The sequence below is a fragment of the Gopherus evgoodei genome, chromosome 1, assembly GCF_007399415.2.
Source record: "Gopherus evgoodei ecotype Sinaloan lineage chromosome 1, rGopEvg1_v1.p, whole genome shotgun sequence".
Lineage (NCBI taxonomy): Eukaryota > Metazoa > Chordata > Testudines > Testudinidae > Gopherus > Gopherus evgoodei.
In genome coordinates, this window is record NC_044322.1 from 369,521,425 (window position 1) to 369,536,138 (window position 14,714).

General features: G+C 47.0%; 1 protein-coding gene across 1 annotated transcript in view; it reads right to left on the reverse strand.

Annotated features, from left to right (window-relative positions):
* SHANK3 (SH3 and multiple ankyrin repeat domains 3) overlaps positions 1-14,714 on the reverse strand; it is a 727,758-nt gene that overhangs the window by 653,319 nt on the left and 59,725 nt on the right. Inside the window, exon 3 of the mRNA XM_030541199.1 lies at positions 12,911-12,982. Coding sequence (XP_030397059.1) covers positions 12,911-12,982 — 72 coding nt within the window. The remainder of the gene's footprint in view (positions 1-12,910; positions 12,983-14,714) is intronic.

Below are 14,714 nucleotides of genomic sequence, written 5' to 3' on the forward strand. Positions count from 1 at the left end.
ATCAGCTTCTGTACCAAATGACTGGTGGACAGCTGATGTGATGCCAATTTTTAAAAAGGGCTCCAGAGGTGAGCCTGGCAATTACTATGCCGGTAAACCTGACTTTAGTACCAGAAAACAGGTTGAAACTACAGTAAAGAACAAAATTGTCAGACACATAGATGAACATAATTTGTTGGGGAAGAATCAACATGGTTTTTGTAAAGGGAACTCATGCTTCACCAATTGACTAGAATCCTTCAAGAGGGTCAACAAGTATGTGGACAAGGGGGATCCAGGGGATATAGTGTACTTAGATTTTCAGAAAGACTTTGACAAGATCCCTTACCAAAGGCTCTTAAGCAAAGTAATCTGTCACGGAATAAGAGAGAAGGTCCTCTCATGGAACAGTAATTGGTTAAAAGATAGGAAACAAAGGGTAGGAATAAATGGTACGTTTTCAGAAAAGAGAGAGGTAAATAATGTCCACCCAGGGGTCTGTGCTGGTATCATTCCTATTCAATATTTTAATAAATGATCTGGAAAAGGGGATAAACAGCCAGATGCCAAAATTTTCAGATGATACAAAACTACTCAAGATAGTTAAGTCCCAGTATAGTGAGGTGGCCTGGCTCCCAGGCGCCCCGGAGAACGAAGAGCCTAGCCAGAAGCCAGACTGGGCGGAGCTACGGAGCTCTGAGCCCGCCCCGCAAAGGGTCAAGCGCCGACCCGGAAGTATAAAGGTAGGCCCTCCGAGCTCAGTGAGGACCCCGCCGTCGGAGAGGCTGGACGTCTGCGACCGAGCTCCCGCAGGGGAGGCCTGGCCGAGCCTGCCCCACTCCAGCTGCCTGGAGGTGGAGCCAAACTGGATCCGCACTCGCTGCGCCGACCAGGAGCTGAGCCTACCTTTCGCCGCCTACCCCGAGGACCCGCTGAGCTGCCCGTGGACGCTCACCTCGAGGAGCCGATGGTGGTTGACCCCCACACTGATACCACGACGACCCAGGTAGGTCCTGAGGGGGAGTACGCAAGCAGCCCGGGGGCAGCCGACCCCAGTCCGGTTGCGGAGTTGCCAGAGCCAATGTCAATGTGTTGCGGCCAGGAACCCCACTGACACAGCAGCAGACTGCCTGCCGCTGCTAGGGCCCCAGGCTGGGACGCAGTGGAGTGGGAGGGCCTGCACCCCCCTGCCACCCAAGGTCTGGGTGGCAGCCTCCCCCTCTCCCTGGGCCTGAGGAGGCCAAAGCCGAGAACTGTTATTGCTCAGCCCTGCTTAAAGGCCTGAGCCTATTTGACTTTGCTGTGTTTGCTGCCCCACCCTGAACCCAGGGCCTGGGCTGGACAGACTGAACTGCTCGCTCAGTGTAGTGAGGCGGCCTGGCTCCCAGGGGCCCCAGAGAACGAGGAGCCCCTCTCTTGACAGCAGACCCCCTTACACCCAGGAAGAGTGCGAAGAGCTACAAAAGGATCTCACCAAACTAGGTGACTGAGCAACAAAATGGCAGATAACATTCAATGTTGATAAATGCAAAGTAATGCACACTGGAAAACATAATCCCAACTATACATATAAAATGATGAGGTCTAAATTAGCTGTTACCACTCAAGAAAGAGATCTTGGAGTCATTGTGGATAGTTCTCTGAAAACATCCACTCAATGTGCAGTGGCAGTCAAAAAGTGAACAGAATGTTGGGAATCATTAAGAAAGGTATAGATAAGACAGAAAATATCATATTTCCTCTATATAAATCCATGGTACGCCCACACCTTGAATACTGCATGCGGATGTGGTTGCTCCATCTCCAAAAAAATATATTGGAATTGGAAAAGGTTCAGAAAAGGGCAACAAAATTGATTGGGGTATAGAACGGCTGACATATGATGAGAGATTAATAAGAGTGGGACTTTTCAGTTTGGAAAAGAGACAACTAAGGGGGGATATGATAGAGATGTATACAATCATGACTAGTGTGGAGAAAGTAAATGTTATTTACTCTCTCATAACACAAGAACTAGGGGTCACCACATTAAATTAACAGGCAACAAGTTTAAAACAAACAAAAGGAAGTATTTTTTCACACAATGCACAGTCAACCTGTGGAACTCCCTGCAAAAGGATGTTTGAAGGCCAAGACTATGACAGGGCTAAAAAATGAACTAGATAAATTCATGGAAGATAGCCATTAATGGACCTATTAGCCAGGATGGACAGGGATGGTGTCCCTAGCCTCTGTCTGCCACAAGCTGGAAATGGGAAATTTATGATTATCTGGGACACTGACACAGGATACTGGGCTAGATGGACCTTTGGTCTGACCCAGTATGGACATTCTTATGAGAAGTGAGGGGTACGACCATACTTTCCGGGCGTGAGAAGACAATATTCCCTTAACATAAGGCACACCTGGAGGCTTCTGCTTCAAAGTCCTTCCTGTGGCTCATGAGCAATTTCAGCATAAAACTAACAATCTTTTTCAGGGCTCAGTTTGGCCGGAATGCTGGCAAGAACTGTAACAAAAGCATCCAGCTCCCAAGCGCAGGGGGGAGTGGGGTGCCATTTGGTAACATTTCCAGTTGCTAGCAGGATGTAGTTGAAATACCAGTGATCTGACAGGTTTCACATAGACTATTAGACATCAACAAACAGAGATTTCATTCACTCCTACTACAAGATGTCAAATTATCCATTTTCTTACATATACAAAGAGGGTTTAACTGTCCTCTCTGGAGGCTCAGTGAATGATTCTCTAACTCTGCATGAAGAATCCCAGACTGGGTTCGGAGAGATGAAGCCAGACCATCACTTTGGGCTGTGACCCAGACCAATCCCATATGCGAAGTAGGGTCAAGACTTGGCTAGAGCTCTCTAAAGAACACCTAGTAGCGTTGGTGATTCCGTGGAAACCATTCTATCCCTCAGTAGCAGAATCCATTGAGAGCACTCTCCCCTCTGACTTTGTGCTCCGGGTGGTGCTGTGCTAAAGGGAGTGGTATGGTTGACTCTGAACAGGGAGCTCTTGTTTCAGAGTCAGTAACAGCCTCTGCACAGTGGAAAGGAGAAGTGTGCCACAACGAATAGCATGAGTCTTTCAGTGGAAGCCCTGTCCCCACCGAATCAGTATGAACCACAATGGATTATGTCTGGCACAGTGCTAGGGGATGCTGGGAGCAGCTGATAGTGTGGGTGTCTATGTGAGCACATTCCCTTTGGAGTTAGCACTGACCCCAAAGCCTCACTGCAGTGTTAGTCTTATGTTGCAACCAAAGGCTGGTACCATCAGCAGTGATCAATCCCCACGTCCCTGGCCACTCATATACATTAGCAATCCATGGTGTTTTTGGCAAGTGTCATGGTGTTAACCCTGATGTCCCAGCCAATTTCTAACTCAGCTAAGTACATTCTGTGATTCTACTGACCCAATTCCCCCCACCCACCATAACCTCAGCTGGACACAGTTTTGTCCTTTGCTTCCTGACCTAAACCTGCTGTTAAACAGCTGCTGCGTTCCACCCCAGAGGCGCATGCATTTCTGTAGGTGACATTAACTGTAGCACAATAGGAAATTTGTCATTGTATTTTTATTTAGTATGAGATGGAAACACTAATATTACTTGGAGTCTGGCTGTGAAAAAGGACAAGCTTTGGTTAACTGCCCCAGGAGGAAAACGCCTAGCATGCCTCAGCAGGGGTAGTTGCCTCACGCAGTATAGATCTCCTGAGTTATCCAATTAATGTATTACAGAGCATGGAGTCTGAAAACTGCACACCGAGGTGAAAGTCCTTTAACAAATAAGCACATCTGTGTGCTGGGATGTTACACTTCCCAGAATCCACGGGAAAGTCTGCCAGAGATATTTTCTTCCCAGACATAAAATTGTTACAGGCTCAGAGAAGGTGGTCCATGCAAAAAGGGTGATTTAGTTGGGAATTGGTCCTGCTTTGAGCAGGGGGTTGGACTAGATGATCTCCTGAGGTCCCTTCCAACCCTGATATTCTATGATTCTATTATTTTAAATGTCAGGGTAACTGATATCATCAAAGTCTCTTATTTACCTGTATGAAACCCTCAGTCCCGCTAATTGTGCACAGTCAGTCTAGGTAGCCCATCTTCCTGTCCCTAGGTAGTCCACATTCCTGTCACTTATCCCCTCAATATCCCACCTCAACATCTTCCACTTGTTTCTTACACCCATTTGTTGATTCTTCTTTTCACTTAGATTACAAACTCTTTGGGGCAGGGGCAGGCTCTGATAGGAGTACCAGGAGCCCTAATCTCCACTGGGCATTCTGGGCACTGCTGTAATACAGATAAATGCTAAATAACAGCAAGAGATGTCCAGCAGGGAGACCCCCTGCCCCCTACACCTTTCTCTCCATCCTCACAGAGAGAGCAGGGGGCATCAGTATGAGGATGAATAAGGTTGAGCCCACAGGAGACTTGCTTGAATGGCTGCTTTCTATCTCTCCCCATCTGGGTGATCAGGCCTCTCAGCTTCTGAGACAAATAACAGACCAGAATGTCTAAGCAATTAAGTAAATAGAAACCACAGAACTAAACATAATCTAGGAGATTTCATGCCCTCTCCCAACCTTCCCCCGGACAAGTGCCTAACTTGACCAGACCTTCCCAGCTGCCCGGAACCCCAGTGGCAGAAATATTTCCAACCTTTCATGTTTTTCTGCCTCTATAGTAGCTTCTTGCACAACATGCTGATAACTCACAAACAGAATGCAACAAAGTCACAGTTCAGTATTACCAAAACCAAGCTTTTGGGGGCACGAATCAGGCCCCCAAAACCAAGAGATTGGTCGACATCATGAGAATTAAAAAAAAAATTAGCTATGTTCTTTTCATTTGTCTTCTGGTTTCTGAATACTACAGTTCACATTTTCAGGCTTTTCTCTGCAACCACAAGGACTAAAATTTGCTTTATTCTGAAATGGAAGCTGACATTCTCACACAATCATATGGAACTGGGTCTTTAAAAAAATTTAAGGACTAGCAATAAAATTGCAGAGTTGGCGAGACTGAGTCATGAGACAATTCAGCCCAAACCAGGGTCATTTATGAAAAAAAGTTATGAGCATACAGAAGGCAGATTTTTAAACAAAACTAAGCAGCACCAAACTGTCACCAGTCTGTATTGTCACACAAGGGAAAATCCTTGACACCCCAACCAACAGCCATAATAGTTTTGTTGAAGAGAGAATACCAAATTCCAGTACCACAGAAGACACCACCCAACACTACCTCCAGAGATATCCTAACCATCACTGCCATGAGAGACTCACAGCCACAAACACAAGTATATTTAGAATGCAGGGAAGGTACAGAATACAAGGATCCTCCTTTCCTTTCCCTCCTCCCTCCCCTACGCTGTAATACCAAATGCAGCTGGCCACGGAGATGTAGTCTTGTACTCTGCTGAACAAATGGACAAATCTCTTATAGTATTCAAAACAACTGCCTCTAGAAATATGCTATGCACCACAGCACCACAAACCAAGTAGAATGAGTTCTGTTTTCATGTCATTGTCCTGAGAGAGCTGTACACTATATACTGTGCCCAAAAGAAATCAGCTATGTGCATCCATTTTCCCAAGGGAAATAGCCTCAACCCACACAAAGGAAGGAGTATCAATATACATACCAGTTTGCTTAGAAATGTAAGCCAACTACATACAGTGGTCACACCACAGGGAAATAAACTCTGCCCTCAGACTGGTCTCAGAGATATTCCACAAAAAGTGTTTCTCAAATACAAAACCTCTCACCCAAATCCAACGCTCCTGTGAGATCCATCACATCCATCAGCCACAATGCCACAGCACACGAGGACCATCCTGGCACCAACACACCACGACCCTACTCAGAGAGAGAGAGATGCCTAGGGCTGTAATTGTGAGAATGGAATAGGAGATGAGGACAGAAGAAGAGGGTACCTTGCTCTTCACTCTGGACCTGCTAGCCCCTGAAGTTTGCCTTTTGCCTTTCTGTTCAGTCAGTTTTCTTCCTAGGGAGGAACCCATGTCCCTCACTCTGCCCCTCTCCTTTCTCACTCCGGTCTCTCAGTCCCGGCTGTCTCAGGCCAGAGCAGGCTCCACACTGGGATGTGGAGCTTGCAAACACGTGCATTCCACAATCTTATTCTTTCCAAGTAAAGCAGCAGCAGTCTGTGCTGAGGGTACAAGTTACATCAGCGCTGGCTTTCAGGACTGTGCTCTCCTCAAGTGAGCAGCAGGCGTGCATGTCACACTCACACTTTTGTCTCGCTGTGTGACAGTCTCTCCCTCTCTCTTTGTCACTCTATTTCTCTGTCCCTCATAAGGAGCAGTTTCTCTGGTTGGCTGCTGGATATGGGCTTCTCCTTTGCTGCCTGATCCTCACGACCTCGGAGCGACACATCAGTGGATGCAACACACATACACAGAAAAAAGCTAAATAAATTAAAAGCAGCAAAGAATCCTGTGGCACCTTATAGACTAACAGACGTTTTGGAGCATGAGCTTTCGTGGGTGAATACCCACTTCCTCAGATGCATGTAATGGAAATATCCAGGGGCAGGTATATATATGCTAGCAAGCAAGCTAGAGATAACGAGGTCAGTTCAATCAGGGAGGATGAGACCCTGTTCTAGCAGTTGAGGTGTGAAAACCAAGAGAGGAGAAACTGGTTCTGTAGTTGGCAAGCCATTCACAGTCTTTGTTGAATCCTGAGCTGATGGTGTCAAATTTGCAGATGAACTGAAGCTCAGCAGTTTCTCTTTGAAGTCTGGTCCTGAAGTTTTTTTGCTGCAGGATGGCCACCTTAAGGTCTGCTATAGTGTGGCCAGGGAGGTTGAAGTGCTCTCCTACAGGTTTTTGTATATTGCCATTCCTAATGTCTGATTTGTGTCCATTTATCCTTTTCCGTAGGGACTGTCCAGTTTGGCCGATGTACATAGCAGAGGGGCATTGCTGGCATATGATGGCGTATATTACATTGGTGGATGTGCAGGTGAATGAACCAGTGATGGTGTGGCTGATCTGGTTAGGTCCTGTGATGGTGTCGCTGGTGTAGATATGTGGGCAGAGTTGGCATCGAGGTTTGTTGCATGGATTGGTTCCTGAGCTAGAGTTATTATGGTGTGGTGTGCAGTTACTGGTGAGAATATGTTTCAGGTTGGCAGGTTGTCTGTGGGCAAGGATTGGCCTGCCACCCAGCTCTCCAACCTGGAGACTCTCATTAATAACCAAACTTCTGTACAAACGGACTTCACTAGAATAAGACAGGAGATCTACATTACTCACTTCACCTCTCTTCAAAGGAAAAAGGACTGTAAGCTGTCTAAACTCCTACCTGCCACATGGGGCCACAACAGTGGTACCTCTAACCCACCCAGCAATATCGTCAATCTATCCAACTACACACTCAGCCCAGAAGAAAAGTCTGTCCTATCTCGGGGACTCTCTTTCTTCCCTGCCACCCCCACCAACACGATACAGTTCTGTGGCGATCTGGAAGCCTACTTTCGCCGTCTCCGACTCAAAGAATACTTCCAGGACAACACTGAACAGTGCACTGATACACAGGTGCCCTCCCACCAACAGCACAAGAAGAATAACTCCACATGGACTCCTCCTGAGGGTCGAAATGACAGTCTGGACCTATACATTGAATGCTTCCGCTGACGTGCACAGGCAGAAATTGTGGAACAACAACATCGCTTGCCTCACAACCTAAGCCGTGCAGAACGCAATGCCATCCACAGCCTCAGAAACCACCCTGACATTATCATCAAAGAGGCTGATAAAGGAGGTGCCATTGTCATCATGAACAGGTCTGACTATCAAAAGGAGGCAGCCAGACAACTCTCCAATACCAAATTCTACAGGCCACTTCCCTCAGATCCCACTGAGGAATACACTAAGAAACTACAGCATCTACTCAGGACACTCCCTACACTAACACCAGAAGAAATCAACATACCCCTAGAACCCCGACCAGGGTTATTCTATCTACTACCCAAGATCCACAAACCCAGAAATCCTGGACGCCCCATCATCTCGGGCATTGGCACTCTCACTGAAGGACTGTCTGGATATATGGACTCTCTACTCAGACCCTATGCCACCAGCACTCCCAGCTATCTCCGCGACACCACTGATTTCCTGAGGAAACTACAATGCATTGGTGACCTCCCAGAAAACACCATCCTAGCCACCATGGATGTAGAGGCTCTCTACACAAACATCCCACACACAGATGGAATACAAGCTGTCAGGAACACCATCCCTGATGATGCCACAGCACAACTGTCTGCTGAGCTCTGTGCCTTTATACTTACACACAACTATTTCAAATTTGATGACAATATATATCTCCAGATCAGTGGCACTGCTATGGGCACCCGCATGGCCCCACAATATGCCAATATCTTCATGGCCAACCTGGAACAACGCTTCCTCAGCTCTCGTCCACTCACACCCCTTCTCTATCTACGTTACATTGATGACATCTTCATCATCTGGACCCATGGGAAGGAGACTCTGGAAAAATTCCACCATGATTTCAACAGCTTCCACCCCACCATCAACCTCAGCCTGGACCAATCTACACGGGAGGTCCACTTTCTTGACACCACGGTGCAAATAAGTGATGGTCACATTAACACCACCCTATATCGAAAACCCACCGACCGCTATGCCTACCTTCATGCCTCCAGCTTCCATCCCGGGCACATCACACGATCCATTGTCTACAGCCAAGCACTGAGGTACAACCGCATCTGCTCTAACCCCTCAGACAGAGACCAACACCTACAAAATCTCCACCAAGCATTCTCAAAACTACAATACCCACATGAGGAAATAAGGAAACAGATCAACAGAGCCAGACGTGTACCAGAAGCCTCCTACTGCAAGACAAACCCAAGAGAGAAACCAACAGGACTCCACTGGCCATCACATACAGCCCCCAGCTAAAACCCCTCCAACGCATCATCAAGGATCTACAACCCATCCTGGACAATGATCCCACACTTTCACAGGCCTTGGGTGGCAGGCCAATCCTTGCCCACAGACAACCTGCCAACCTGAAACATATTCTCACCAGTAACTGCACACCACACCATAATAACTCTAGCTCAGGAACCAATCCATGCAACAAACCTCGATGCCAACTCTGCCCACATATCTACACCAGCGACACCATCACAGGACCTAACCAGATCAGCCACACCATCACTGGTTCATTCACCTGCACATCCACCAATGTAATATACGCCATCATATGCCAGCAATGCCCCTCTGCTATGTACATCGGCCAAACTGGACAGTCCCTACGGAAAAGGATAAATGGACACAAATCAGACATTAGGAATGGCAATATACAAAAACCTGTAGGAGAGCACTTCAACCTCCCTGGCCACACTATAGCAGACCTTAAGGTGGCCATCCTGCAGCAAAAAAACTTCAGGACCAGACTTCAAAGAGAAACTGCTGAGCTTCAGTTCATCTGCAAATTTGACACCATCAGCTCAGGATTCAACAAAGACTGTGAATGGCTTGCCAATTACAGAACCAGTTTCTCCTCTCTTGGTTTTCATACCTCAACTGCTAGAACAGGGCCTCATCCTCCCTGATTGAACTGACCTCGTTATCTCTAGCTTGCTTGCTAGCACACATATATATACCTGCCCCTGGATATTTCCATTACATGCATCTGAGGAAGTGGGTATTCACCCACGAAAGCTCATGCTCCAAAACGTCTGTTAGTCTATAAGGTGCCACAGGATTCTTTGCTGCTTTTACAGATCCAGACTAACACGGCTACCCTCTGATACTTAAATAAATTAAATGCACAAGTCAGCATCTTCCCCACAGAAATCAGGTGGGACTGGAGGCTCAGCTTCTCATTGCACTGCTCTGTCTGGATACTAAGGGACAGATTCAGTACAGTTTGGGGAACAAAAGAAGATCCAACACAAAGGGATTATATTTAATAGAGGTTTACCTGCAAAGTGTCTATTGTGACAAAGTTTCTCCTCTACCTTGGTGGGTTCTGCACTTATTGGCAGATTTGCTCACCTCAGTGATCTTCCCCACAGTCTGGGTCAACTCCTCCTGTGTCTGATCAGGAGTTGGGAGGTTTGGAGGGAACCCGGGCCCGCCCTCTACTCTGGGTTCCAGCCCAGGACCCTGTGGATCACAGCTGTCTACAGTACCTCCTGTAACAGCTGCATGACAGCTACACCTCCCTGGGCTACTTTCCCATGGCCTCCTCTAAACACCTTCCTTATTCTCACCACAGGACCTTCCTCCTGGTGTCTGATAACACTTGTACTCCTTAGTCCTCCAGCAGCACAGCCTCTCCCTCTCAGCTCCTTGTGCCTCTTGCTCCCAGCTCCTCACATGCACTTCCTCTCCCCTGGCTCCCCCCTCCCTGACTGGAGTGAGCTACTTTTTAAACCCAGGTGCCCTGATTAGCCTGCCTTGATTGTCTGCAGGTGATCTAATCAGCCTGTCTGCCTGAACTGGTTCTAGCAGGTTCCTGATTACTCTAGTGCAGCCCCTGCTCTGGTCACTCAGGGAACAGAAAACTACTCAGCCAGTATATTTGCCCTCTACCAGACTCCTGTACCCCACTGGCCTGGGTCTGTCACGCTATATACTTCCCCACACATCTTTGGGGGCAGCACATTGCATACAAGCTCAGATGTGCCCCCACTATACACTAATCCTCAGGCCCCGCCTTTCTGGAAACATGGCCCTCAAGTTGCATAGTCCACTTGTGCCATGCAATAGTGACTTGAACTCCTTGCCACTAGGAAAGTACGGGACACTCATGTCCATTGCACAGATGTTCTTATGTCAAACATCATGTTACTCACTGCACAAAATCTCTCCCTTATGTCATTCCACAGACACAGTTAGTCCCACGTTGCGGCAAACCTGCGAAGGCTAACGGAAGGGCCGTAATTCCTTCTTCCCGGGATAGAGGGTCCCATCTGGAAGAACAAGCCTTTTGGGGAGATTGTTTTCTCTCCCTCTGCTTAGGATCTGCTCAGAGGTCCTCTCATTCAGCTGCTGCTGTTTTACAGACCAATTGACCCCGTTCTGCCCCTCTGCCCAGCAGCATCAAAGATCCCAACATCCCCGCACTGCCCCGAGGAATTGTGCCAGGAGCTGAACTGAGGAAGCCTAAAGCTGAAGGCCAAACAGACTCCAGCATTGCCATGGGCACTGAGGAAGAAACAGGGACAAATGGCATGTGTCTGAAGGAAACTCCACACTGCACTAATAATACACTTTCCATTTCACGCTGTAAGAGTGACAGGCAGCTGAAGAGGCCATGCCTGGAGATGGCTCTAGGCAGCCCCATCTTGAGTAGCTCAGAGTCTAGCCCTGAGAGTAGATACAAGGGGTCCCCATCCAAGCAGGTCAGAGTCAAATGATGGCATGTGGGGAAGAACACCCATCATGAGCTTCTCCATAAAGCCACTACTCTCTCCTCCTTAAGTCCCTCTTCTCCTGTGACTCTTATAAGAAATCAGCCCTTATTGACGGCCAGACTGCAGGGAGTCAGGAGTCGCTCACACTGTTTGTTTATTTATATTTTTAATACTTTCAGAAGTGTTGGAACCATCAAGCAAGCTCTATACCCAGCTAACCTCTGGGGCTGTGGGACAGGCAGTCTCGTCCTCATTCCTCTTTTAGCATCCATTGTTCTCATACTTGCTGATTGCATCTTGCTTCCAATTAAACCCTAAGCTCTTCAGAACTGGAAATCCTGTCTTTCTAAGTCCTTGTGCAGCATCCAGCACACCTGGGCCCGATCCTAATTGGCCCTCTATGGACTATCACTATACAAATCAACAACAGTTAAGGATACCTTGGCCTGGGGGGAGAGGCTCAGGCTCGGGGAAAAGAAGGGGTGTCTTTGCCTGTCAGTAATATTTGAATCCCCCAGCTCTGCTGGGTGAGAGTCCCTGCTTGCTGGTGACAAGAGGGGTATCCCAGCCCAGGGAGTGAGGGCCTGATCCTGGGGAAATCCTGAAGAAGCCCTAGTCCTCTCTACTATAATACCTTGAGTTTCTTATAGTCTGAATTGTGAAGTAGTATGGAGAAAAGGATATGCGATTTTCAGCAAGTTTCCTGAAAAAAAAAGTTCTTCCAAGTGTAATGTCTGAACTCTCTCTCTCACACACACACACCACCCATCTGCAGTGTACTTGGGAAGTGGAGGACTTGGAGTGTACATTCCTTTCCAGGAAACAGTCACAAAAAATTATTCTGCTCTTTTTACTAAAGAGTCTCCACTCTGAACTTAGTTCAAGCCAGATGACTAGTCCCCAAAGAAATCCGATGCTCCTGTCCAGATACAGATGGGTTAAAGCCTGTGGGAAAGACAGTGCAATATTGTTTCTGTATGTGAGGAAGAGAAGCCCTACAGTGTTTGCCAGGGGAGAGGAAGGCTGCTTGTCAATGTACGGCATTGTGCTGTACTGGTATTCAGTGACTCATCAATATCAGAAAATAAAGCAGCTCTTCAGCTGGCCCATCATGTGTTTCTCCCAGCCTCACCATCCCAGAGAGGCTTAGCCCTGACCTCCCTCTCAGAACTCAATCCAGCTGCACAACTGATTGCTGAGAGTATGGAACCAGTTCAATTACATCAGGTGGGCTTCTAGCCACAGTTCCATGGGGGGGCCTTCAGCTCGGATCACTAAGTAACATAACCCAGCCCTTGGCAATCAACACACATTTTTAGTGGGGAATTTGAGATATGGCAAAGGGGGAAGTCTGGAATGTACACAGATCTCTTTTTCTCTGACACTCTCTTTGCCAGCGAGATTCTCTCCGACAGACTATGATTTGTCTGGATAGGCTGTCAATATGGATTATGCTATACAGACTTCGAGCCCCCTGAGGCCAAATGCCAGTCTTACCTTTGTGTGGAGCTTGGCAAACTGCTTGTCATCCAGCAGACTCTGGGTGTACACACGTCTCTTGTAACGAAACTGGAGAGGAGAAGGGAAGGGAAGGTGGTCAGACACAAAAACTGAACAAAAGCCAAGGGCAATACAGGGGAATGTGGTCTCGATGAAATTACTATATAGTGGGGGCAAAACTGGCTTAAAGACCGTACTCAAAGAGTAGTTATGAATGGTTTGCTGTCAAAGTGGGGGAACACATCTAGTGGGGTCCCACATGGGTCAATCCTGGGGCCAGTGCTAGTCAATATTTTCATTAATGATTTGAATAATGGAGTGGAGAATATGCTTATAAAATTTGTGAGGACACCAACCTGGGTGGGGTTGCAAGCACTTTGGAGGACAGGATTAGAATTCAAAATGACCTTGACAAATTGGAGAACTGGTCTGAAATCAACAAGACGAAATTCAATAAAGACAAGTGCAAAGTACTTCACTTAGGAAGGAAAAAATCAAATGCACAAATACAAAATGGAGAAGGACTGCCTAGGCGGCAGTACTGTTGAAAAAGGTCTAGGGGTTAAAATGGATCACAAACTGAATAGGAGCCAACGATGTAATGCAGTTGCATAAAAGGCTAATATTCTTGCGTATATTAACAGGAGTCTTGTATGTAAGGCTATGTTGACACGACAAGTTGGGAGTGTAATTGCTCTGCTCTTGTGCACACACTTGCAGAAGTTCAGTGAGAGCTCGCACAATTATACATAGCAGTGTAGCTGCAGCAGCACAGGCAGCATCAGCGAAAGCATGGCTGTGCTGTGCCAAGTACAAACCTGCCTGAAATTGGTGAGTAGGTACTAGGTACAGCTCAGTCATTTCACTGCTGCCATGGTTACACTGTTATTTATATTCACAATCGGTCTCATCGAGCTACTCCGAGCATATGTACCTGAGCAGGGGAAACCACACTCCTGGCTCATGCAGTAGACATTATCTAAGACACAGGAGGTAATCGTCCTGCTCTCTGTAGCACGGTGAAGCCTCAGCTGGAATACTGAGTCCAGCTCTGGGCGTCACACTTGAAGAAAAATGTGGACAAACTGGAGCGAGCCTAGAGGAGAGCAATACAAATGACTAAAGGTTTAGCAAACCTGCTCTATGAGGAAAGGTTTAATGAAAACTGTACATGTTTAAGCTATGTTTACACTTAAACCATTGCAGCTGCACCATTACAGCACTTCAGTGTAGCCACTCAGGACAGCAATGGGAGGGTGGTGATCAACTGTTCTCCATGTCCACTGAAAGTCAGACAAGAAGCAATGGGCTTAATCTACAGCAAGTAAGATTTAGGTTAGATATTAGGGAAAACTTTCTAACTATAAGGGTGATTAAGTACTGGAATAGGCTTCCCAGGGAGGTTGTGGAATCCCCGTCATTGGAGGTTTTTAAGAACAAGTTATTAGACAAACAACTGTTAGGGAAGGTCTAGGTTTACTTGGTCCTGCCTCAGCACAGGGTGCAGGACTAGATGACTTCTCAAGGTCCCTTCCAATCCTGCACTTCTATGATTCTATTATTCTAGATCTCATGTCATTTCACGGGTTAAACAGCCCTTTGTTTAATACAGATTTTAGGTCTTGAAAGGACCATCAGAGGATCTAGTCTGCCCCCCTCTACATGACAGGCCATAGAATTTTTCCAGTTAACATTGTACTGAGCCTAATAACATGTGCTTGGCTAAAGTATCTTTTCCAGAAAGGCATCCAGTTTGGATCTGAAGACGTAAAGAGATGAAATATCCAGCACTTCCCTTGAC